General features: G+C 41.3%; 2 protein-coding genes across 3 annotated transcripts in view; both read right to left on the bottom strand.

The window, feature by feature from the left end:
- The window catches only part of edc4 (enhancer of mRNA decapping 4), a 33,858-nt gene extending 16,821 nt beyond the window's left edge, over positions 1-17,037 (bottom strand). For both annotated transcript variants that reach the window (XR_006361131.1, XM_044035829.1), the window contains exons 1-29: positions 16,828-17,037; positions 14,503-14,665; positions 14,299-14,410; positions 13,948-14,047; positions 13,629-13,815; positions 13,268-13,415; positions 12,806-12,910; positions 12,474-12,586; positions 12,280-12,363; positions 12,069-12,164; positions 11,784-11,883; positions 11,326-11,506; positions 11,099-11,165; positions 10,882-10,973; positions 10,409-10,584; positions 9,894-9,973; positions 9,591-9,771; positions 9,206-9,495; positions 8,881-9,111; positions 7,698-7,799; positions 7,379-7,522; positions 7,141-7,177; positions 6,807-6,945; positions 6,392-6,547; positions 4,273-4,388; positions 4,010-4,175; positions 1,966-2,152; positions 1,052-1,271; positions 4-167 (exon numbers count right to left, since the gene is read on the bottom strand). Coding sequence is in view for 1 of the 2 variants with exons in the window: in XM_044035829.1 (XP_043891764.1) it covers positions 4-167; positions 1,052-1,271; positions 1,966-2,152; positions 4,010-4,175; positions 4,273-4,388; positions 6,392-6,547; positions 6,807-6,945; positions 7,141-7,177; positions 7,379-7,522; positions 7,698-7,799; positions 8,881-9,111; positions 9,206-9,495; positions 9,591-9,771; positions 9,894-9,973; positions 10,409-10,584; positions 10,882-10,973; positions 11,099-11,165; positions 11,326-11,506; positions 11,784-11,883; positions 12,069-12,164; positions 12,280-12,363; positions 12,474-12,586; positions 12,806-12,910; positions 13,268-13,415; positions 13,629-13,815; positions 13,948-14,047; positions 14,299-14,410; positions 14,503-14,665; positions 16,828-16,912 (4,022 nt within the window). In the remaining variant the exon portion in view is untranslated. The remainder of the gene's footprint in view (positions 1-3; positions 168-1,051; positions 1,272-1,965; positions 2,153-4,009; positions 4,176-4,272; positions 4,389-6,391; positions 6,548-6,806; positions 6,946-7,140; positions 7,178-7,378; positions 7,523-7,697; positions 7,800-8,880; positions 9,112-9,205; positions 9,496-9,590; positions 9,772-9,893; positions 9,974-10,408; positions 10,585-10,881; positions 10,974-11,098; positions 11,166-11,325; positions 11,507-11,783; positions 11,884-12,068; positions 12,165-12,279; positions 12,364-12,473; positions 12,587-12,805; positions 12,911-13,267; positions 13,416-13,628; positions 13,816-13,947; positions 14,048-14,298; positions 14,411-14,502; positions 14,666-16,827) is intronic.
- Positions 17,038-18,319: 1,282 nt separating this feature from the next.
- On the bottom strand, positions 18,320-23,941 carry nutf2 (nuclear transport factor 2). The gene is made up of 5 exons (XM_044037155.1): positions 23,859-23,941; positions 20,247-20,368; positions 19,942-20,013; positions 19,569-19,667; positions 18,320-19,222 (listed from the first exon to the last, which is right to left on the bottom strand). The coding sequence occupies exons 2-5, from the start codon at positions 20,343-20,345 to the stop codon at positions 19,109-19,111; spliced, it is 384 nt and encodes a 127-aa protein (XP_043893090.1). The 5' UTR covers positions 20,346-20,368; positions 23,859-23,941; the 3' UTR covers positions 18,320-19,108.
- Positions 23,942-24,347: the final 406 nt, after the last annotated feature.

Below are 24,347 nucleotides of genomic sequence, written 5' to 3' on the forward strand. Positions count from 1 at the left end.
CACCTCATTTTGAGCTCAGAGCGGGTTGACAGGTTGGACGAGAGCTGCTGGATGAGCGACAGCAGCACGGGCTGGCTGAGTGGGCAGGGGTGCTGACCAAACACCTGCTGAGAGTCGATGGTCTCGCACACGTACAAGACCAAGTTCAGATCTGTGGCTGACAGAGCCTACGGATAAAGAGATAGAGAGAGAGAGGTGTTTCCTTCAGGCTCAACCATTTACACAGATCACATTTATACAGAGACTGCATCTTGTTCAAATATCACACTCATTACCTGAGATGAATCACATCACAGTGACATGTTTTGGGTTGTACTGGTGTGTTTGTGTGTGTGTGTGTGTGCGTGTAGTAACAATATCAGAGCAAGTTCAGGTATAAAGTTTCAGCTTCAGGACTTGTGATGCTGTAGCAATATACTGGCTCTGTGGGCCCCCCCGAGTATGTGCGTGTGTATTTGTACTTATATGGGTATCTTTGTGATACTATAATGGCGCACAGGAAGTGAGGACATTTTGGGAAACTGAGGACTATCTGGTTAGTCCTCACTTTCAAAGTTCTCAAAGCTGTTTAGGGATTAAGACCTGGTTTTAGTGTTAGGGCTAGAATTCAGTTTATGTCAAGGTTAGGCATTTGTATAGTTGTACTGGTTTGGGTAAGGGGAGAGGGAATGCATTTGTATGTGTTTTAATCACGGAAAAAAGCTTTAAACCGATTAATTGATTATCAAAAAAGTTTAGTAATCGATTAATAATCGATTCATCCATAAATTGTTTCAGCTCTAATCCCCTTTTCTTTTAAAACAGGTGTGTGTGTATTCTTGTAGTTGCATGTGAGAAGGAGTTATGACACGCCTAAAAATATCCTGAACAGAAGACTAAGATATATAATATGTGAAGAGGAGAGACTCAGTACTTGCTTTACAGGGTCTTTAAGGTTAGGGTTAGGCATCAACTGGTTACGGTTAAGGATGAGGCTTTGTTTAATCTGTCCAAATGAATGGAAATCACAGCAGAAGAAGAACAACTGCAAACATCTCTGTGTTTGTGTTACCTGCTGGAAAGCCTGGTTGACCTGGCCCTGCTGGAGGAGCTGCAGGATGTTGGCCTGCTGGGTCTGGTAGTCTAGGTGTGCTGTGGGGACAGGCGTACCGGCCGCTGACCTCATTGCCTGCATGATGCTGGAGGTGACCACAGCCTGCTGCTCCTTCATCGCCAGGCTCACCTCCCCTTTGACAATTCGCTGCACGTGGCTAAGAATAGACTCCTGCAAACTGTGGAGGAAAAAGGGAAAGGAAAGGTGAGAAAAGGTCCGGCCGATTCATAGTATTTCCCACCACAGACTTGCATTTGATTCATTCTACCTCACCAGTGTAGATATTAATATCACTGTGGCTCAGCTCAGACAGGCCTTGTCATTTCTTTTCCGAGATTTTAAGTCTTAGTTGGTCAACTACTTGCTCTATGGTTCGCCCACGACAAATATACGTATAACTCCAGAGGCCAGGAAATTAATTGCAGAGGGAGCAAGAGACTTGATCGAATTGATGTTCTTACATGAGCCACAAGATTAAGCTTTGCTTTGTTTCTACTCTCCAATCCATTACACAGCTGCTAAACAGGCAGTGAGTAAGTCCAGGACTGCTGGCATAGGCATATACACTAATATGCATATCTGGTATTTAAAGCATCAGTGCAGAATATCAATCAGGGCTGTTGCACCAGTTACTGAGAGTAGGAGTCAACAGCAGGATTCTTTGGCCACCCTTGAGTGACAGCTTATAGTAGACTATAGAAAACAGAAGTGATGAGATTAAATAACATGTTACACCAAGTGCTCAAAAGAACAGATTATGTATAAGGGAAGAAAAATCGGACAAAATGTGGAGTGTCCATTCTTTTCAAGTGAGACCATTAGCAGCCTTCCAACCCCAGGTGTGATCGATGATGGATCAATAGGATACATACTTTCCCACCATCATCTGGATCTGGTGCTGGACCTCAGCCCGGACGTTAGCCGTGATGTTATTGGCCAGCTGGTCAGTGGAGCTTTGGAAGCCGTCAATCATCTGTTGGAGCTGGCCAACCATGGGGTCCCGAGTCTCCTGCTCTCTCTGCTTTCTGCTCTTCATGTGAGTCTCGAGCTGCTGGATGTCTGCAATGACACACACACACACAAAAAAAGAATCATTTATCTGCCCCACACGAGCAAACGCATCATAAATACCGTCACAGCTCCACTGAGTGCTACTTTTTTCATATGAACTTGGAATGAAATGACTGAGTGTAATGCGAAAGGGCAGCAGTGATAATTCTCCAGAGCGGCTGTGCCCTACAGCTTATTTATATATTATGATCTTAGGTGTTGCCTCCATTAATGCAGTGAAGATGAGCTGAATACTGTCCCACCCACAGTGAGACGAGATACTGCGTGTTCTTTGTTGTTCAGTATAATCTGAAATTAACCAACACCAGCACTTCTGACAAAACCTCTGGAACAGTCTGCCACACCATATAAGAGATGCTCAGTCCCGTGAGAGTTTTAAGCCTTTGCTCGAGACCTATTTTTTATTTAGTTTTAATCCCATCTGAGCTCGTCTTATATTAATTTCAATCAGGTTGCATGTCATATTGTTTTGTCTCTTGCTATGAATATGTACAGCACACTGGGCCAAAGGGGGGTTGATTTTAAATGTGCTGTATCAATAAACTTGTACATACCAATTGATATTGTTTCATGTTCATGTATTTGGGGAAGAAATTGTAACTTAATAAAAATTGGACACATGCAATGCTGTAGAAGTGGATATTTGGCCCGAAAAATCGAGATTGTTGAGAGACTGTTTTGGTTTAATCACAAAGACGTAGGGAAGTAAAAATTGATTTCATGGAGAGAATCGTGAGTTTTGATTTTTTTTCTTACAATGCGTTTGTTGTCAGTGCAGCCAAGGACAGCAAAGTCCAGAAACATTGATAACTGGTAAAACTGCCCTTTTTAAAATCGATTACTACCTTTTTTCTAATAGAATCCAAAGACAAACTTTACCCAAAGGCACAGCATGGATTTGTTTCTTGCTCTCTGATCATAAACTAATGTCCCATACCAAATGGAACCACACGAATTATGAACGGTTACTCAATAGTTTCAACATGTAAAACCTGTAAGTGCAGTAGGGCAGCCTGCATTCATCTTGACACTCCGTTTCCGATCAATATCACTCTCATTCTAAACATCAAGTGTTCAAGAGTGTCCTAACCTCAGAGAAGATGAAGTCGGAGACGTACTACAGACTCTCCATTTACTGCACGCTGTGTTTGCGCGAGTGTGTGTCAAATTGACTCAGATTATAACAGACTCGGTTAAATCTGAAAACACCAGCTTCCTGCGGGGGGACATGGCGAGTCTGAGAGCAAACAAACATCTTATCAACACATCAGTGCTGTGGCTCAGAGTGGAAAACTGATGTTAAAAAATGATTTCCCCGAGCTTTCTCAAAAGAGATAGCAATTTAATCAGACTTCAAAATAAACTGCCTCTGATGTCTACAAAGAGGGAACAAGCAACACGAACAGAGCATCGTTCCACATGGAAATGCCATCAAGGGACAATCTGACAATTTACAGGTCTAATGTGTTAGAATTAGTGAGATCTAATGATAAAACTACTGATTGTGACAAAAGAGGGACTTCTCCGCTCACTCCTCCCTTTCCCAAGCCTTTCAGGAAAATACAACAGCCTTCACACACAAAAAACAAATACTTTTTCTGCATTTGCACAGTATGTCTCTGCTACTACATATAAAATGCTTATTCTAAGCCAAGAAAGGCCAGACATTTTTATATATTAAAGCACTTGTGCAAACATACTCATGAGTACTATCTTCAATATCTGCAAATAAACCCACCTACATGTTCAATGAAACTCAAATGAAAAGCAAGTATGGTGTGAAATAGTATATTTCATTTGTTATATGTCTGGTATTACTTTGCTGACATGTTAATCAGGCCTTACATTCTTGTGTTCCCTGCTTGAAGCTGTCGTTGATTTGCTGAAACATGGACTGGCAGCCTCTCTCAAACACAGGCAGGACGATGCTCTGGAAAGCGTCTTTATACGCCGCCTGGATCGGCCCCTGCATCGCTTCGGCCGCTGCCCGACCGATGGCATCTGTCGTGTTCTGGGGGGAAAAAGAATGGGCAGAAAGATTTCAGCGATCAGGTGAACGAGCAGCAAACTCAGACAGGTGGTGGGAGTAAGTCGGACGGCGAACCTACCTTGGATTTGACCACCTTGCTGACATTGTCCTTGAGGGTGACCTCCACAGCAGTCAGCTTGGCAGCAATCGTGTTGCTCAGCTGACCCGTCACAGGCTCCAGGCTTTTTGAGATGGCTGCAGAGGACAAAGAATTATTAACAAGACCGATCAACAAGAACTATCACATAATAAATATGATCAAAGGAGCAGTGAAAGACAGAAATGCCTCATTTTCTATTTAGAGGGCAAGAGAGGCGAGGCGAGGCAAGAAAACATCTCTCAAAAGACTGCCTAATTTTAGTGCCTCAGTCCAGCAAATTTCAGCTGTAATGTTTAATTCAATTTAAGTCTGGGATGATCTCGAGCATGGTTGATTTATTAATGAACAATCTGGCCTGCATTATGTCCATTTTTGAGCAGCCTACACTATGAGTGTCGCGCTTCTTAATCAGGTCATCTCTCCTGTTCCACCGATCAAACTGACATGGTCTTTCACTTTGGAACTAAAAATATAATTCTGTTTCAAGTAGGGCTGCACCGAACAATTGTTTTCATTATTAAAATCATTTCAAAACTTTGAAATGAGGTCCTCAAATGTGTTTCGTCGCTCGCACGCACTAGCATGACTCAGTTTTAATAATGTCGCTGTAATAAGGAGCAAAGAAACCAGAAAAAGCTGAAAAAATAAAATCAGACAGACACTGATTAATCCTTTATCAGCCCAAGTCATACTGCATTACATCTGTGTATTGTCAAAAATGCGGTGATATGATACATATCCCGATACAAATGTGATGATATGATAATTTAGAATACTGCAGGGGAGGGGATATATTGTTATTTTCTTCACCCAAAGAAAAACTCACTTTGAAAATAAAAATGTTACCAAAATAAAGTCTCCTGTGTTTAGTGAGAGGACATTTTGATATAGGTTTTAGAATAGACACAGTATCACACCATGAACATTTTTGTGCCCAGACATTTTTATACACCCCTACACCAAGATTCTTAAAGCTAACATTTTACACCAAAATGAGCACATGTACGTGTGTGCAGAGACCAACTGCGTTCATCCAGGTGTCACGATAACATCACTGCTATTTAAAGCTGGAGTCGATAAAACTCTGTGTCTATTGCAAAGTTATTTGACCTGGGGGAGAATGTTGACTGTATCCACTGCAGATAAAAGCCAGATGTTTGTGTGTGTTGTTGTTTTTTTGACCTGTGGAAAATTAGCTTACACTCGCATCTTGAAATCTTTAAAGCAGAAGTATGCAGGATTTTTACCCTAGTTTCACAGCTTTGGAGGCATTGTGATGGTTAAATGTCTTGGTGCAGGGTGACTGGGGGCTGTCTCCACTCCCCCCAAATCTGCAACACTGAGGATAATGCGGTAGACACAAGGGGGCGCTCTGTAGAGGAAAAAGGCTAGAAGCCGACCAGACTTGCAAAGTTCCAATTTAAGAAACTACTTTAATGGAGAGAGTTGTTTATGAATGGAAAGCCATTTCCTCCATCTCACGTCTCCTAAATGTAAAACTAATTAAAAGTCTGGTCTAACCTGAAGAGGCAGTATAACATTTTACCACACCGTCGCATTCTTCTTTAACTGCAGATAAGGATGTTGTCTACTAACTGTAAAAGCCGGATGTTGTTAACGTAACAAAATGTTATTGTACATTCATGAGAAACTGCAGTGGCACATTTTGAAAATGTCCGTACAGCATATAAAAACTGCTCAACACTGCACGACGTGACCGAGTTGTTGATCTAACTGCATTATTAAATTCTTGTATGATACAAGGATGGTTTTATATCTCATGAACTATTCTATAACACCTCCAATAACCTTGATGCCTTCTTGGATGAAGACTGTAGGAAGGTGTTAGTCATGAGGACAGGGATTTTTAGACCTGTACGTGAATAAAGCTCTTTCTGATGAAAAGATCAAGAACCCGTCTCTGGTGGTCACTGTAAGTGAGCTGGAACTGAATGCAAATGAGTGAAACTTATATTCACCACCTCTGAGTGTCGCAGATATCACATAACACCTCTGTAAATATTTGAGTCCCCCTGAACTGTCAATGTAATTAGCAAATTCAAATAAGGCATTTAAGATGTTTTGTGTGCTTCCTTACTCTGTGGGACGATTTTCTTCATTTCCTCACGCAGCACTTTGTCCATTCTGTTGGTGAGAGCGGAGCTGAGGGTGTGGCTAAGATGCTGGCTGAGCTGATCCTGAAGCTGCTGCTGATGATTCCGACTCTCCGCCAGAACTCGCTCCAGTCTGCGCTCTGAAGTCACCAATGGTTAAGGCTCAAAATAATATACCGTAAAAAGGACCATCAAGACCAGCGATTGTTTCGCTTGTCCTTCAGAAGGAGCATCAATACTTGGACAGAAACTTTTCAATTTACTCTCTAAAACGTTTTGTTTTTACTGGTAAACATGCATGGTAACTTCAGCTCTTCTAATTGCAATAAGGTTTGCGTCCAAAGAGAAATGTATGTTGCTACTACTAATGACACTTTCCATTCTGCCGCATGAGGATACGTTCTTGTTCCTGGTGGTTGGTGAGGACGTGGGCAATAATGGAGCTCTGCATAGCTTCCAGCTGCCCACGCAGTTCAGTCAGCTCCCTCTGCTGGCTACGCAGGAGCATCAACAGCTCCTCCTGCACCTCAGCATTCATCTATGAGCAGAAGGAGAATGACAAATGAAAATGAATCACTGATTAATCACATGTATTTATTTCATAATTAATGACTACATTTCTTTACTAAAAGACTACAAAAGAAATCCACAAGTTGTCAAAAATACTGGATTATGTTAGGAGTGATCTGTTTATGAAAAAACAAGTTGAACAAATGTCTTGTGATCAACTTACCTGACCAGATTCCATTTGTCTAGACTGAGATGATTCACTGGGTGGAAGAAAGAAAGATAAAACACAATCAGCCCATGAAGGAAGGAAAGAAGGAATGTTTTTATGTGCATTTAAACTGCTAATAAATGCTCAAACCTAGCCTGGGTGACAGACATTGATTCTCTCTCAATGCACAAAGCTATCATCATTTATGTGTACATTCTCATTCTACATCGAGATTCTCCAAATATCAAAATACCCATCATCTTTCTTTAACTTCCTCTTCAGTTTGGGCGAGCCTCGTGGCGAAGACTTCCAGTCTTTAACTGGGATTCTGTGAGAAGAACGAGAGCCACAGTTCCCAGAGGAAGATGCCAAACTGGCCACCTCATCATCAGGGTCACTGGCGGAAAAAAAACAGGCACATCAATAAAAAGACAAACAGCAACTAAGCAGCATGTGAAGCATACAGTTTACTTAGTGTACTGTAACCAACATTAACATTACAATGTTACTGTAAATAAAATTCTATGGTCACTATTTGCAGAAACGAGGACAGGTATGTTGATTTGTGTTACCTCTGCTCTGGACCAGTGTCCTGACTGTCATTCTGTGTGAGGTGATAAGAGCGGCGGTGGTAAGGTGAACTCAGGTGTCGGTCCTTTGACTCGTCTCTTGAACTACAACACAGTCGAAACACAACACAAACCTCTTTTTATCAAATACTTTTCCACAAAGTTTCACAATCTCATCACTCCAGTCCTTGCCTCCCTTCACTGGCTCCCATTCGCTTCCGTACTGACTTAAATTTTTGTTTTACTATTTAACTTATTTTAAAGCTTTAAATGGCTTTGACTGGTTATCTCAAAACCTCTGTATGTGAAAAAAGGCCACAGCAGTCTCCCGATTCATTTTAGACAAATTAAATCCCAACCTTTGTTTAATATGGAGGTTATGGCTCTGATGGTTCACTCTTTAAGACTGTTCACACATGACTGAGTTTCAGTATCTACATGTGTCGCATATGCCATAAACAAACATGTCCTGTTCCTGTTTCCAAAGTAAAGCCACTCTGGTGTTTCACTTCCCTGATTTCATTCATTTTTCAAGTTTTGCCATGATTTGTGCAGCACCAACAGATGCACAGCTTCATACTTATTTATTAATACTCTGACGAGTATTTAAAAGTATATTCAACAAATACAAATTCTCTGAAAAACAAAAGCAGAATGCAGAGCAGCTCTTTAGCAGGTGAGCGGGTGTAAACGACAGATCTGTGTGAGCAGATCACGTTGGATGCACACACATCCAACGTGAAAGCAGCCCAAGATGATTCAACAACATATTACAACACATAAATCAATGTAGGAACCAAAACAGTGATGTTTACATTTCTATTAAAAAAAAACACCAACTGCAACAGTATGATTAAATGGTGGAAACAGAGAAATCCAAAGACCTAGTCCGGATATTATTGACATTACATTTAAAAACTAAGCCGAAAAGCTTTTTGCCTTAGTTTTTAAATGTTTCCTTTCAGGGGGAGGAAGATCCTCATTTAACTGCTTGTTTATGTCAACATGACTATGTGTGTCTTGTTCTAGAGACCAAAAATGCTTTGGGAATAATCCATTACTACCAATATTGTCATTAAAAAGAAATACAAATACTGTACAAATGCAAAGGGAGAGATTATTTTGATTACTATGTGTATGTTTCTCATTGTTAAATGTGTGTAAATGCGTATGCGGAGATTCTTACCAGTCTCCTAGACCATTGTCCCTGAGACTGTTCCTGGTTTCTCTGGTGATGTCAGGTGCAGCAGGCCATGGTGTGTGGCTAACGTTACCATCTGAAGAACCTCCACCCACTCCAGGGTTCTCCTGTGATAAGGCATTCTCCAATAAAGATGGAGTGTGGCTGAGTCTAGGCTCGGTCTCTATAGCCCCACCTACTGGTCCATCTGCTCCTCCGAGTTCCAGGGGTAATAAGCTTAAAAGACAATATAGTATTGGGTTAATTTAAGTTGTTGTTTTTTTTTGTCACAAGAATCAGTAAGCACCATCACTGCTGGTCAACAGCGTACCTGTTGGCTGTGCGTGGCGACGTGAGGAGGTGCAGAGCAGAAGCAGCGGAGGCCATGCTGTCTGTCTGGAGAGCAGAAAGTGGTAAGGGTTCCAGGCTGGACACTAATCCACGCTGAAGCTGCAGGGTCTGGGATGCAATCTCCGGCATGTCCTGGGACATGGCTGTGGAGGCTGAGGAGATGACGTCAGGGGATCGAGCCCTGGTTGGAGAAGCCAGCGGTGGCAGGAGGGGAGAGTCCAGAACCTGGGGGTTGTCAAGTCCAAGAGGAGCACTAGGGGATGCCAAAGCCTGGATATGGAGAGGAAGAGAGCACTGAAAAAAAAAAATCATGCAGTAAGAGCACATGGAGCCTTTTAGACGTAGGAAAATGAGTCGGAGCTCACCTGCAGATTCTCCAGTCCAGGCAGCAGCACAGAGGAAGCAGCTCTCGGGGTGCTGATGGAGGCAGAGAGTGTCACACTACTACCACTACTACCACCACTACTACTACTGCTACTGCTGCTGCTGCTGCTGCTACTGCAACACTCTGCCCTGTTTGGACTCTGACCGACATCATCCATCCCTCTGCACACAGAGACCGACATTCAGTTAAAACGCGGGGTTCATTTTGTTAAAGTAATAAAAGATGGAACTATTTTCACATTACAGATTTTTTAATGACTGTGAGGCTGCTGAGGAGAACTGACCTGTTAGTGGAGTCAGAGTTGCTGCTGATGGCGGTTACAATGGTCAGACTGCTGCCACTGCTGCCAGGAGACGCTGGTACCTGAAGGGCGACAAAAAAGTGACAGGGAGGGTTTGGAAAATCATTGCTAGGTTACTTAAAAAAACACATTTATGTCCTGTATTTTGTTCCTTGCTTGACTACTTGATGTTTTCCAGTGAATTTCATAAGATTTTGGCTGTGTCTTAGTACTTGACCATTAGATATTCATAGAACTGTTTGCTTGAAAGGCTTCAAACTGGCAGGTGAATTACAAAGGGCACCAGTGAGTGCAGTGCCAACTTTGGATAAGAAATGCAAGCAAGATCAGTAGAGATGGCGAAAAAGCGCCACTTCCACCCCGTCTCACACAGTGCAGAAGACATATTAATGCATAATGTTCATTGGCTGAATTGTTTTGACAACTTTGCTGAAAAGAAACTCAGATGCTGCAAGACAGAAAAGGCCAATCTAATTGTCTTCTGTGTGTGTTTGTACCGAAGTGCTCGGTGTCATGAAGGCATCAGGAGTCATCAGCTTGGGCATTGGCCCAGTGGCGGAGTTTGACAAGAAGTCAGTAGGAGCAGGAAGAGATGGGATCTTCCTCAGGTCATTCTGGGAGCCGCTTCCTGATTCCTTGTCAGAGCTGTGGTCAGTGAGGTGATCTGAAAACCCTGCAGGAAACACACACAAGGACTTAAGCTTTGCGGAGATATTTGACCAGTGCGCTACTGTATGTATGCAGCATGTGGACCCAGATATTTAAAATAATTTTGCACTGATAACTTTTAGAATTAGTATTTGTGTCCTATAAACAATAATATATACAATTTGAACACACAACATGACTAAATATTTCCTATCAATATATACTTGGTGTAGTTTTCCAAATATTAACAAAACAAACAAATCATAAATAACCATTGGTATTTATTAGTTCTGATTCTGAAGTCTTGGTGACAGTGACTAACCAAAACCATCCTGAGAATCTGAATGAGGCAGGAAGACTGCAGAGCTAGAGAGCATGTGAGGCTGGAACCAGATCTGTACATCCTGCAGAGTCCTAAAACAAACCACAACACAAAAAAAAACACAAATTATAGACATGCAGTGTCTTTAGTAATTAGGATCTTATCAATTTTGGCCATAAAAACAGTGGCTGACATTAGACAATGGGTAAAAACTTACTTAGTGTGAACACAGTAGAGTTTGATCTGGATCCCGGACTTGGACTCTGTGAGTCCTTGAGTGCCCTCTGAAAGAAAAAGACATGCAAACCAAGTAATGTGTTAATTACATCAAAGATAAACGTAACAAAGCAATGCTGATTTTCTGTAGTTTCTGTATCAATGTGTAATTAAGAAATAATCAAACACTGTGAGGATTTGTGTGTCTGTGTGGGTGTAGATGTTCACCTGTACTCATGCTCTCGCTCTCCTCCTCTGCAGGAAGGACCTCCGTGTGCTGCAGTCGACAGTGGGTCACATCCCGGACTCCAAAGCTGAGCACAGGGTGGGTGAGCAGAAACTCTGACACCGCTGTGAAACTGGCCTTCCCTTTCTCCAGGTCCTGACGCAGCTCCATCACATAAAGAACCTGGCCAGAAAGGTCACTTCTAATTTTAGTTCATGTGTTCCCATGTGTGTTTTAATGTGTAAGACGTGTGGTGTTGCGTTACAGCGTTGCCCACATAAAACCGATAAATAAACCAACAAGGAAAGAGGAAATGTCAGAGAGAATGGGAGAGTGAAGAGAGTTGTGAAAGAGTGTCAACATAATTTCTGGTATGTCTCACAAATACAAGTCACTCATTCTTATACAATAGACCTTTAAAAACTGTGTTTTGTGAACATTTCTGAAACCTGGTGCTGACCTTCCTCTGTACATCTGTGAGGATAAGATACTCGGCAGACAGGTCCAGGCTGGCCTTCAGACTTGGCAGAGCTGAGGAGTTGAACGGATCTGGTGAGAACCTATGAGAGAACAAAAGGCATATCATTAATATCTTTAAATAACATGTTTGCTTCTCAAAACTCTTTTTTACTTAATGGAGGCCTTTCAGGCAGAAAATGTATTAGTTAGTTAGTTTATGCCAATGTAATACCATTTTACAGTGATAACAGGGGGGTAAGTTTAAATGACAGACTGAAAGAATAACCTGATGGTCTGTAAACAGGTCCAAGAAACAGTGCACCACATCTTCAACTCCTGGTTCTGATCTGCTCCAGTAATGAGGAACCGCCAGAAAGGAACACTGCAATGACAAAAAAGTAGCAAATAGCCTAAGGTGAAAAGTAAAAAAGGACAATCAAATAGCGATGTCTTTAGATTAATGTTATATGTTCTGCGTGTAACCCTTGTGTACTAACTCTGGATCCTGCCTCTTGTGGTTGTCACAGAAAAGAAGACAAGAGAGGGGACGCCCTCCATGTGGCCTCAATTCATGTAGACATCTGGATAAGGAGAGAGTGAAGTGAAAAACGATGACAAAAGAGAAAACCAGAATAAAGAAAAACGCTTGATAACTCGCCACACACATTAAAAACACATCTTTCTAGCTTACCTGGGCTTGTCCTGTCCCCCTTCTATGTACAACTGCCAGAACTTGATGTATCCATCATGGCTAGCTGTGGCTAATACAGTTCCATCTGGAGACAAGGCCCCTTCACTGACACGCTACAGAGACAGGACATGAAAAAACACAAGGTTTTTCACTTTCTCTAATGAAAATATTCAACATCTTTACTTTTGTAAAGAAATCAGTTTCACATGTCGTGGTGTGCATGTTAAGCAACTCAAATGTGGCATGTTTACTTCATAGCTTTATGTATTTATAATTGGTAAAGCCTGATCTCTCATTCTTGGACAATATTAGTTTTTCATCACGATCAGTACCTGTGTATGTCCCTTCACGGTGATGACGCCTTCCTTCACTTCTGTGGCATCGACGGGCCAACTGCTATAGTTGGCTTTCAAGATCTCCAGGTCCCAGACCTCGGCCTGGAAGAGGCCAGTGACAACATTAAAGATCAACAGTGGAGAAATTCTGTTTGTTTCCCGATGTAATTTGGGTCAACGCTGGTAAACACAGACTTTTTGGAATATTCTTGAAAACCTGGAGCCCAGATGTTCTTTCTGGGGATAGAATTATTGTATGAAGCGGATCGTTCCTGATGTACGAAAATGAGATCATTCACATGCACTTAACTCGAGGCTGTAAAATGGTATTGGGGCTGTCAACACAACTAGACTCTGAATTAAAAACCATTTCCTCTGCTCTTGTAATTGGTTCTATTTACATTTAAGTGTTTGTTTGTGTTTTCAAATCAAAATTTCTGTGGAAAAAAGTACTGATACCCTGTCTTCATGTAGAAGAGCCAAGGTCTGGCTGGCATCATCCTGGTTCTCCTCATTGTCCTCCAGGACAAATGGACACCAGATGAGGCGCCGTTGGGAGTTCAGTGGAGTATCATCTGGCCGTCTGATATGAACCACTATTTGATCTCTGTAGGGAGCATGAGTTAAAGAAATTGGAAGAGAAGACGAGCTCATAGAGCATTGGATTCTTTTGTTACCCTGTGAAAAGCGGTGGATTTTTGAGAGATTACAAGGTAGTGTTGGCTGTGGCAACAAACACTACAAATTACAAGCCCAAACATCCACCCATCCACACACAGAAACATTCCCTCACATCGCTGTTTTACAGTTTTCTGGATACAGTATCTTGATTCCAGTGCAGGTGAGTTGCCAGACCATCAGGTTGCCTGCTTCATCCACACAACCCAACAGGGAGGAGTCCAGGTGGGCAAAAGCCAAATCTGCCACACCTCCAGTGAATCCTTTCAGTAATGAACGCTCAGCAAAACCCAGACTCAGGACACGAATCATGGCATGGTTGTTGGCTCCTGCAGGAGCAAGTGTTTATTTTAAATTAAATAGTTAAACCAGGGAACAGCACACAACTCCAATTTAATTAGGCGGTGGTACAAAACTCAGGCAGAGCAGTCATTAATAGCCAATTTGTGTGGGAACCTCACCTCTGATGGCATAGGCAACAAAAGAGTTGGACACAGCGATCAGTCTGCCGTAATAATACTTGTGTTCCCAGTCATACTTGGCAACAGGCTGAATCTTCACCTGAACAAAAAACAAATTCACCTTTTAAAAAGCAAATAAAACTCACTAGAACATAGTGACAAAAATCTCCAAGTCAGGTAAGTTGTGATGAAAAACTGGATTTGTACAGTTTATACAACAAATGAAACGTTTCCACAGGTTTTTAATCATTGTTAGCCATTCATTTGTTCAGCCAGAAAAAGCCAAAAAAAAGTCTGCAATTTAGACATCAAGGACATGGTTATGCTGCAGCTGATGCTCACAGTTTTTACCTTGTTGCTGCCACGGGCCTTGCTGTTGATGCTGGAGTCTTGACTCGCCACAATCTCCACGTTGTTGGAGGTGATAGGGATACAGGTGGAGCCATCATCACCAGAAAGGCAACTGAAACAGCAGCAAATAGATTCAATTAGAAGGAGACATCAATGAATGTTTCTCTGCTTATTTTGGGTAAGAGATTTTAAGAGCCCACTCACATGATCTGACTCTCCTGAGCAGTGCTGAGGTCTGTGGAGATGGGTTGGGTAGAGTCTGACATGGTTGACATGTCAGTGCTTCCCAGAAGGCCTGCTGCCCCCAATAACCCATTCAGCTCTCCATTAAAAGACGGTATTTTCTGGCCATCACTTGACTGTGCATCTGGGGGGGCAAAAGTTGGAAAGTTGGCCTGTGTATATATACTGTATATGGTTTCTTTGTCAGTGTCTGTTCTGTTAAAGTAAGATACAATTTACATTCAAAAAGGTACACTGTGTGTACCTGGGTGATAAAATCGTGCGAGCCCACAATTATAAAGCTCAAATGATATGTGGTACTGTATTACAGGGCATTTCACATCAACTACTTTACTCTTTAGTATTAGGGCTGAACAATTAATCAAACTTTTATCAAAATCGCAATACGGATTACTGTAATTTTCAATCACAGGAGGTGCAATGTTTCCAAAAGATAAATTGTGTGTCAAATCACCATTTCAGAATAATTACGAATTTCGATTAACTGTTCAGCCCTACTACAGACTGAACATCTTTGTTTCCCACAGATCTGCACAAACATCACACAGTAATCATTTTAAAATAGTTATTCGAATGAAAAAGAGAATAATTATGTAAAAACTACCATTCCATCTCATATGGCAATCACAATTTCAGTAATAATGGCAATCCGATATTTATTCCAAATCGTTCACCCCTACACAATAGTGCAAAAACGTTTTCATTCAACCATTAAACTTGACATTATTTATTGCATAGACAACCTACAATAGAAAGGCTCACTCTAAATGCCTGTTAATATGCTGTTGCAGTGTAGAGAAAGGTGCACACTCCCCTCCCCTCCCCCTATACGCCAAAAAAATGGAGACGGGATAACACCATTCATGTCATTCACAGTTGAGTGCATGCATCTACAGAGGAGATGGAGCACTTACTCCAGAAAGAAAGTTATGTACAACATGGATATTTAATGGATTGATGAAACCAACATCCACCCAACCAACATGGACTTCTACCGACCTGCCACAAAATTTAAACAGGTATCCATTTGAAGTTTTTTGCTGATGCGCATGTATCTCCTACATAACTGGTTCAGGTAAATTCTAAGTAAGTTTTCAAGTATCATTTCCATTTCCTCCACAGAATAAACACAGTCTTCCTTGATCTAATCTTCTTTGGTAAAAGACAACAATTATCTGCGTACCTGAGTGAGGCTGTGAGGAGACAAAATAATGAATGGGTAAGGCAGTTACACAAAATTGTGGATGGCAACTGCTGTAAAAGACCACCAACCAACCAAAATAACCCAACATTTTGGTAATTATGTAAAATGTGGTAGTCTGTGTGTGGTGCTGATATGTTACAAGTTCAGTACAATATTCAACATCTTTTCTTTGGTACACAGTTGTTTTCCTTGTGCAACAAATGTTTTTGGCATATATGTACACATGTAGGTTCATGTACAGGCACAGAATTCAATCTTGAATGGAATTCAATGTTCGATGGACTTCAGTTTCTGGAGGGAACCATGTTCTCTAATGTGAATTTGTAACGCAAATTTGCTTTTACTTATTTAATGTGGTGATGCCAGACCTTGAGTTTGTATTTATAGTAAATGTTGAAACATAATCAGGTTACATACACATGTAGGTTTTTGTGCAGGCACATCATTAAATATAACATTAATTTCAATGCGCGATGTATTTCTGTTTAGTCTCCAATTTTGGGCAACATTATTTTCAACTTTGTAATATCTTGATCATTATTTTGATATTTAAACGACAGAATACACTATTAATATTACCAACATGATGAATCTGAAAATAATCGACGAACGTAAACCTCCGTGCGCAGTTTCGAGCTGATTGTCCATAGCAATAAAATCATTTGACAGGATATGATGATAGGGTGAAATACCTACAATGGAGTATCACATTATAGAGTATTTGTAAACGACGGATTTCGAACGTACTAAACATTTTCGAGACAACAGCTTTCCTACAACGGAGACTCAAGCTAGCTCGCTGTGAAGCTAACATTTGGGACTTTCCGACGCAGTTCAGACGCAGCGTACTAACATTCCCTTCTTATCACAACAAAATCATTATTCCGTAGAAATATATGTAAATGTGCGTGTCTCCACGTTCACATTCCATTGTTCTTTCGTTATTGTGTATTCAAAGTGCTATTGAGTGTTTTTTTAAAGCTGCGCGCTCAACCAACTCATGTTAGCCACTTAGCCGATGAGCTAAGGTTAGCTGCCGCGGCCTTACAGGAGCCACCGCTTTCTTTTTCGGTCCAACTCACCGGCGCTGTTGCCGGGACGGTCGAGTTTGAGGATGTCCCGGAGATGCTGGGTCGCATCCTCGATGTCTATGTTAGTGGAAGCCATGGGTGAGGGAAAGGGGAGACTGGGTTAATCTGGGGGGCGATAATAGTGTCTTTTTAGGATGCGATGCTGTCAAGTGTTCACTCCGTTCACCCAGAGCAACCGTCTAAACTTCCGTCATGTCCGCGGCGAAGGTTCCGACTTGAGGATGAGTGAGGTCATTGGTTCCTACCTCGAATTCTGACGGGATCCACAGCACACAAGGCATGACAGCGCCCTCCACAGTTATACATGTTTTTACTTAGTATATGTTAACAATACCTACTGTAAATGCAGTTCGGACACACATTGTCATTATTTATTTTATTTTCTACATTGTAGATTAATACTGAGGACATCCAAACTATGAAGGAACACATGGAATTATGTAGTAAACAAAAAACTGTTAAACCAGAAATAGTACTTCTTGCCTTGCGTGATTGCTTATGTGGAGCCTGAACCCAGGTTATTTTAGCCGGATGATCATTTATGTCAACATTTGTTTACTGGTTTACCAAAGTTGCTGAAAACTAGCCTTTTTTGGAATAATTCTAGCATGAATGTGCATTGTCAGTTTCATAAAATGTGTGTATTGGTTCTAAATGTAACATCAGTGAAAGCATGTAAAAACCTCAATGTCCCATTCTTCAAACCCAACAGGAAAAAAGACTGAGAACAAATGAGTAAAGCATGACCAGCCAGTATATGACATGATCATATTCAAATGACCAAACACCTCCTCACAGGCTGTCATTGGTTTATACCCCTGCACTAAAGGTCTGTTTTCTCAAGAGAAAAACACTTTGTTGTATTTTTAAATAATACTTCAAAATACTTCTAAATGACATTTTTTGCATTTCAGACATTAATATTATCACGCGTGGCCCTAATCCTCTTCTGTAAAGGAACGTACGTAGCGTATATTTTTCTTGGGACAAATGTCATCAGAAAATGTAATTGAAATCTGAAAATTGTGCTATTGGTGCCATTAACCCCATTCAACTAATTCATAGCTAACCAAACAATTAACATGTGGAGGATGAAATATTAAATTTCCTTCAGTTTGTGGTGCATCTACTGCTTTTTCCTCATCACTGTTGGAGCAGACAGAAACAAACACGGGCTTCCACAACACAATGTACAACCTGCTGCATCCTTCAAAAACAATCATTCAATCAAGTCAGCAACTCTGGCCCCGTCAGCCAGCTTAGACTTCCAACGGTCTCCACACATCATTCTTATTGACCCATATGGTATTTCTGACCTGGTTAAGAAACTAAAATATTTTCTTTTTATTGTTTTTTTGGGGACAGCTATGGCTGATGAGGAACATCTACAAGATACATGATCAAGACATCTATCAGGTTTAACTGTTAAGAGATTAATGGATGACTGGAAATAAGATTATCTGAGGAGAATGAAGCCACACCATTTAAGAAAAAAGTCCAGGTTTTATTGTGTATCATGGCTGTAAGTCCATGCCAGATTTGAGAGAAAGACGATTGAGAGGAGAGAGTGAGATATTATGCATTATCAGACAGTTAAATCAAACGTTCTTGTCCATGACTCTTGGGTTTTGCGAGGGCAAAACCTGTCACAAAATTGACAATTAGGTAAAATTAAAAGATTGAACTTAGTTAAGTGCACTAAAGCAAGCTGTAGTCAACAAACAACTGTAATCTAAAAAAACTGACTTACAAAACAAGTCACGAGTGAAGAGGCCAACTCAGGACCTGAATATGATCTAGAAACCAGTCAACAGTAGTGCTAAGAGAACAGAGTTGACAGCAGTGGGTAAAACAGTAGGGAGCAGAGAAGGTTAGAATAGAATAAAGCTGGATGGGAAGCAGAGCAGAGTATGAATTAATGGCGTTGGTCAGCTGTTTGTCTTCCAGGTGGCTTGAGTGTAGATATTGTCATAATGGGCTCCCAGCATCATGCAGGTCAGCAGAGTGGCAGACAGGGGGCGTCTGATTGGTCAGCCGGCTCACAGCAAACAAACGTGTCGCAGTTCTACTGGTTGGGGTGGTCTAAAAACTTGCTTGGATGAGGTTCAGTGATTGACATCTAGAATTTGTAGTTTGCTTGTTTGTCGGACAGGCGTTGATGAGACAGCAGGAGGGAGGAAGGGATGCACTTCTCTCCATCCCCCAACTCCATGCTTCACACACAGCGCCCTTTGCTATGGCTGCCCCTGTCCACCGGAGCAGGGAGCGGAGCTTAAACAAAGTTGTGGATGGCCAACCTGAACATGTCATTGGTGCACACCCATGCATCCTGAATGTTCTTGAGGATGAAACTCTGATGGAATCCCATGATGGGGTCATCATCTACCTGCAGTTGTGAACAAACAAGGGATCAGGACAAACTGGACACTCCACAAAGCAATGCAGTTAGCACATTTACTATTGGTGTGTCACTGGACAGGATAATACAGAGTCCCAGCACTGTGCAGACTGGTTGTGGTTGCCTTTCAAGCCATTTTCAGACATGAGTGGACATGAAAGGGGCTTGTGCACACTGCACAGCACCATTTTAACAGGTCACAGTAGAGAAACCCAGAGGGGCATCAAAATGATGATGGCCTAGTTCCATTTAGTAGTATAGAAAAACGTTTATAGGCACTTTAGAAGTTGACAACTGATTATATGTATAAGTTGTGAATAACAGTGCTACTTACTTTAAGCTGTCCTATTACCATACTCAAGATGCAGTAGTCTGGAGTTGGCTGGTGGTCTTGTGTTGTTATACTATGCGCTATTTTTGCGAAGGGTAGACTCTGACACAAATACACAGATGAAAAAACACAATTGAAGAAGATTAATATACCGAGTCCAAGGCAAAAGTAAATCAAAACATTCATCCGAGTTTCCTCAAATTTATCATGTGTAAATACGTGATATATGTGTGTGTGACAGAAAATGGTAGAAAAATATCCCTGATCTCTCTCGTGCACATTCACAAGTAAGTAATCAAATTACAGACTGTTGTCTGTATACACACACCTATTGCATCTTTCTCTGAATAAAACAGTGAGTTACCAATGGACTTACAGAGAGTTTCTCAACAATTGCTCTTTTCCCCTCGAACTGTTGTCCCTCCCAGGTAAGACATGACTGATCGATCTGTGTGAAGACAGGGCTGTTATTACCATACTGTGTTCTTTTTGTTTTCATCTTTTCTCCACATAACAAAAAAAAACATTAAGTGGAATCATTTTTGGTTTGGGGACAAAACAAGACATCCGAGAACATCATCATTTCCAGGTTTCTGACATTTAATGGACCAGGAAAACAAGGAAATGATTAAATGAGAAAATAATTGACAGATTAATCCGTTAGCAGCAGCCCCTACTCACATATATGGATCCGAGCTGTGTTCTGTCAGAGTCAAACATCTTATAGTAATGCTGCACAAAGCTGAATCCAATCTGCTCCCACAGAGGCTGGTCCACCATCCTGAATCACCCTGCAACACACACTGAAAGGATGGAGACACGACAGGTTAAACAGTGTTAAAGAGGAAAAAAAACAACAAAGCGAGAGACCGTGAGCTACAGTTTACAGTCATTCATTCTCAGTCTATGAAAACAATTGGACCAAAAATATGGAGCGCCATCTTAGTCAAAATTAATAAATTAATTAAATAAATAAATAAATAAATAAATAAATACAGAAATAAACATGGCTATGAAATAAATAAATAAATAAAATTATTCTTTTCTATTTTTTTCATAGCCATATTTATTTATTTCTGTTTTTATTTATTTATTTCATTTTGACTGAGATGGCACTCCATACAACAATGCGTAACGTCATAAAAATGGCAATAAACATTTAAGTGATCAGACAAATAATGAGATAATCCACATACGTCAATGTCTGTGCTCATGAGGCTGGTCAACAAAACATATGTAGTGATAAACAACCTATTACTCAACATTACTCAACTATTTTGATTAAGTTGCAGAGGTCATTTAGTCTCTTCCGTAGTTAAATGAATATACTTTCTTCATTGTACATGTTACGACCCCAGGGTTGTGACTGCTTTTTCCTTGGGTGTATGTGTCTGCACGCGAGTGTGAGATGTGTTGCAGGTGTGCATGTTTGAGTGAATGACCTGTGTGAGTGAGTCTAGGGGGGATCCTGGGAGCTGATTGGTCCTGCACGGAAGGAATCCGAATAAGAGGCCTGAACATCCCAGCTGCAGTGGACTTCCTCAAACGACTCACTGCCAGCAAACATTTTGCGCTTGATTTTAATAAACCTTTAAAATGATTTGTTGCGATTACGTTTTCCCTTAGGCCTGGTCGTAGCAGTACAACATAAGTAAACATGACACAAATACAAGTTGAGCTATTCTGCCTACTGTTTTAGTCATATCAGGGGTTCTTAGTGTGTTTCCCAAGATCTGATAGGTTTTACAGCCAATATGGTGTCGATAACCTTGTGTAGCCATGCCATACAGAATTATTTCTCAGTCACTTTTTTGAACACATCCAGAAAATTTGGTAAACATGTATGTGGTTTTAAAATAACACACAAAATCTGCCCCCACCATTGAACATATTATATCACTTTAAAAGACCCATGTCTTCTCCTTGGCCTTCACTTTGGGATGAGAATAGTCAACCTGGACACTTCTATCTAGATATAGAAGTATTTTACTTCTCACTGTGTTTTACTTTAAGTTTTAAACCTTGTTATTATGCCTTTTACTTTGTAAAGCACTGATTGTTTTTCAATGTGATGAAGGTGACGTGATATCATTCCAATCCAAATGCCAACAATCTCAGAATGTGACATTAAAACAAAAAAGCTGGTGGCTCCCTGAAACTTTTGCACAGGACTGTACATCTAGCAGATTGCATCAATAGATTATTCACAGTAAATTGTATTTTACTGCCAAAAAATGTTTTAAAAATATGAAAGTCTCAAACTTTCACACAAACAAGTTTCCCCAAGAGTATGTTCAGAACGATAACAGCAAGAATTAATGTTTATATAATTCACAATCTTCACATAACTTCTCTTTATCTTGTCATTTTAACTCACAAAAACTTTCTCAAGAACAAGTGAGATGTTTACTTCATAGCTTCAGACTAGAGTTCTCAACGGGCCTGATTACAACCCGAACCGTCCCAGGCCGCGGGTCTTCACACCCGAACTCGACCCGCCCCGACATATCAGCATGAATTGTCCGCCCGAACCCGAAATACAGTTTCCCATTGATCGAAGCGCGGTGTTTTATTTGCAGCGGGTGCTGCTGCTGTTGACGTAGCACCTGTCTCCTGGCTCACGTCACCTGGGTCCTCCGGTACCGGCTGCTGCGCAGCTTACAGGCGGGACTTCACATAGTGTTGTGCATTTGCCCTTTGGTCTGCGACAGCATCCGCAACTGGTTGAATTTCGGCTACAGGAATGTTGCGGCTTTGTGGAGTGGTGCGCAAAACGGGTGTGCATGCAGGGGCGTCAAGTCTGCCCCTCTCCATCAAGCAGGCAGCCAGATTTACCCCACCACACGTGAACACCGATGATCCACATCAAACAAAATGTCCAATCTACTAATCTAATCTAATCTAATCTACAAACTGCAAGAAATGTGTTTTATGAGGAAGAAGAGTTCTGTATTTACATAGAGCTTTTCTAGACTTAATTAGCTTGATGATCTTTCATACACATTCACATGCTGCCACATTTGGTTAAGTGTCTTGCTTACACTTAAGTACATTTTATATCAGTAACATGCTTCTTAATACTTCCGTATCCCTTTTAGGTACTTCATACAATAATGCATAGCCAGCAATAGCACTCACAAGCAAGAACATGTAAATGAATGTATGTTGCTTTCACACTGACAAATTAGAAGACATGATACTAAATGTACACTGGTACCACAGGCAGTGTGGTTAAAAAAACAACAACAAAAAAAAACATTTATATACTGTGTATATATACATATACTGTTCACTTAAACTTTTAAAATTGTGTATGCTTATTATGCGCCAATGACACCAGAACAAATTCCTTGTATGTGCAAATCGTACTTGGCAATAAAGCTCTTCTGATTCTGATTTTGTGACTGAACAGTGGTTGACCATGTACAAGCGGCACCTGCTACTCGTAAAGGGGTATGTGCGTTGCAACATGAGTGGTCTGGGAACACTACAACAGTGCAGAGACTTCCAAAATCACGCGTACACTACACTTGTGTTGAACCTCTTTGACACAGTAGTTTATAATATGTACAGCCGCCTGCACGCCTGTGGTGTCACAGTAAAGGGAGTAGTAACAGAGGCCTCTGAATGACAACACGAGTCATGTGCTTCCACATAGTCCGAGCACTGTTGTGAACAACCTGAGAGCTCTGACACATTAGCAGTGAAATTCTGACAAAACAGCAACGAAAATATGGGGATATAAATAATAACAGACACGAATAGATATAATTGACAGGCATAGAAGTGCGAGTGCATTTAATACGGCTACTGCGCGTAAACACCGGTTAATTGCTAGTTCAAAACAGCTATATAGCCGCCGCTAGCTTCTAAGCTGTCTTGTTTGATATAACTTAGCTAGTTCTTGTAGCTAGCGCACCTCCGCGCAGCTAACGACAGACGTCGGTTTTAATTGTATTTTCACAGAGTCAGTGCTCATGACTGCCCGGGGCTCGTTGGCATTTTCACGCGTTACTAAAAATACCCCGTCCGCTCCAAGTGTCCATACCCCCTCCGCCCCTGCGGGCCCGCAAACGCAGTTTGCTGTCAACCCGGTGTAGCGAGCCCACATAGGCGTGAACCAACGTAAGCCCGAGACGAGACGGGACAGGAGCGGCCAAGTTGCCTACTTCGACAGCACCATGGCGATTCAAACAGCAGGCTATCGCAGCGCTTTATGTTTTTACACACGTTCCCATTCATTGCTACATAGGAAGGTTTCACGAGAAAACAAAACAAACGGTGGGAACTTACCACTAACCAATGCAGAGGCCGAGCGCTCGATCGCACAGTGCTGGGTGCGTTCCGTAAGGGCTCGTACACAAGGCACGTCGTCGGCGAACCGGCCGCGTTGGATTGTGGGGATTGTAGTTTTTAGAAGTGGGAGGAAAAACATTGCTTTAGGTCAGGGGTGTGAAACTCAAATCACATGGAGGCTAATGAGCGTCTAGTCTGGTCAAGGAAAAAAAAATAAAATTATAACACTATATTACATCATGATATCACAATTAAGATATTCATAATGATATTTCACAGAATTCCAAAGTTGACACCGACATGTGGCTACTGCACGAGTTACACTGAAAAATGTTTTAATACATGGTTCAAATACAAATGGCACAGATGTTTCCAAAATGTGCCAAATGAGTCCTCGCCTGTAATTTATGCACTAAACTCTCTCTAATTTTGTTCCGCTTCACTTGCTCAAAGTCAAACTTTGCAGAGATTATTTTCACAGGTTGT

The sequence above is a fragment of the Solea senegalensis genome, linkage group LG10 (assembly GCF_019176455.1).
Source record: "Solea senegalensis isolate Sse05_10M linkage group LG10, IFAPA_SoseM_1, whole genome shotgun sequence".
Classification (NCBI taxonomy): Eukaryota; Metazoa; Chordata; class Actinopteri; order Pleuronectiformes; family Soleidae; genus Solea; species Solea senegalensis.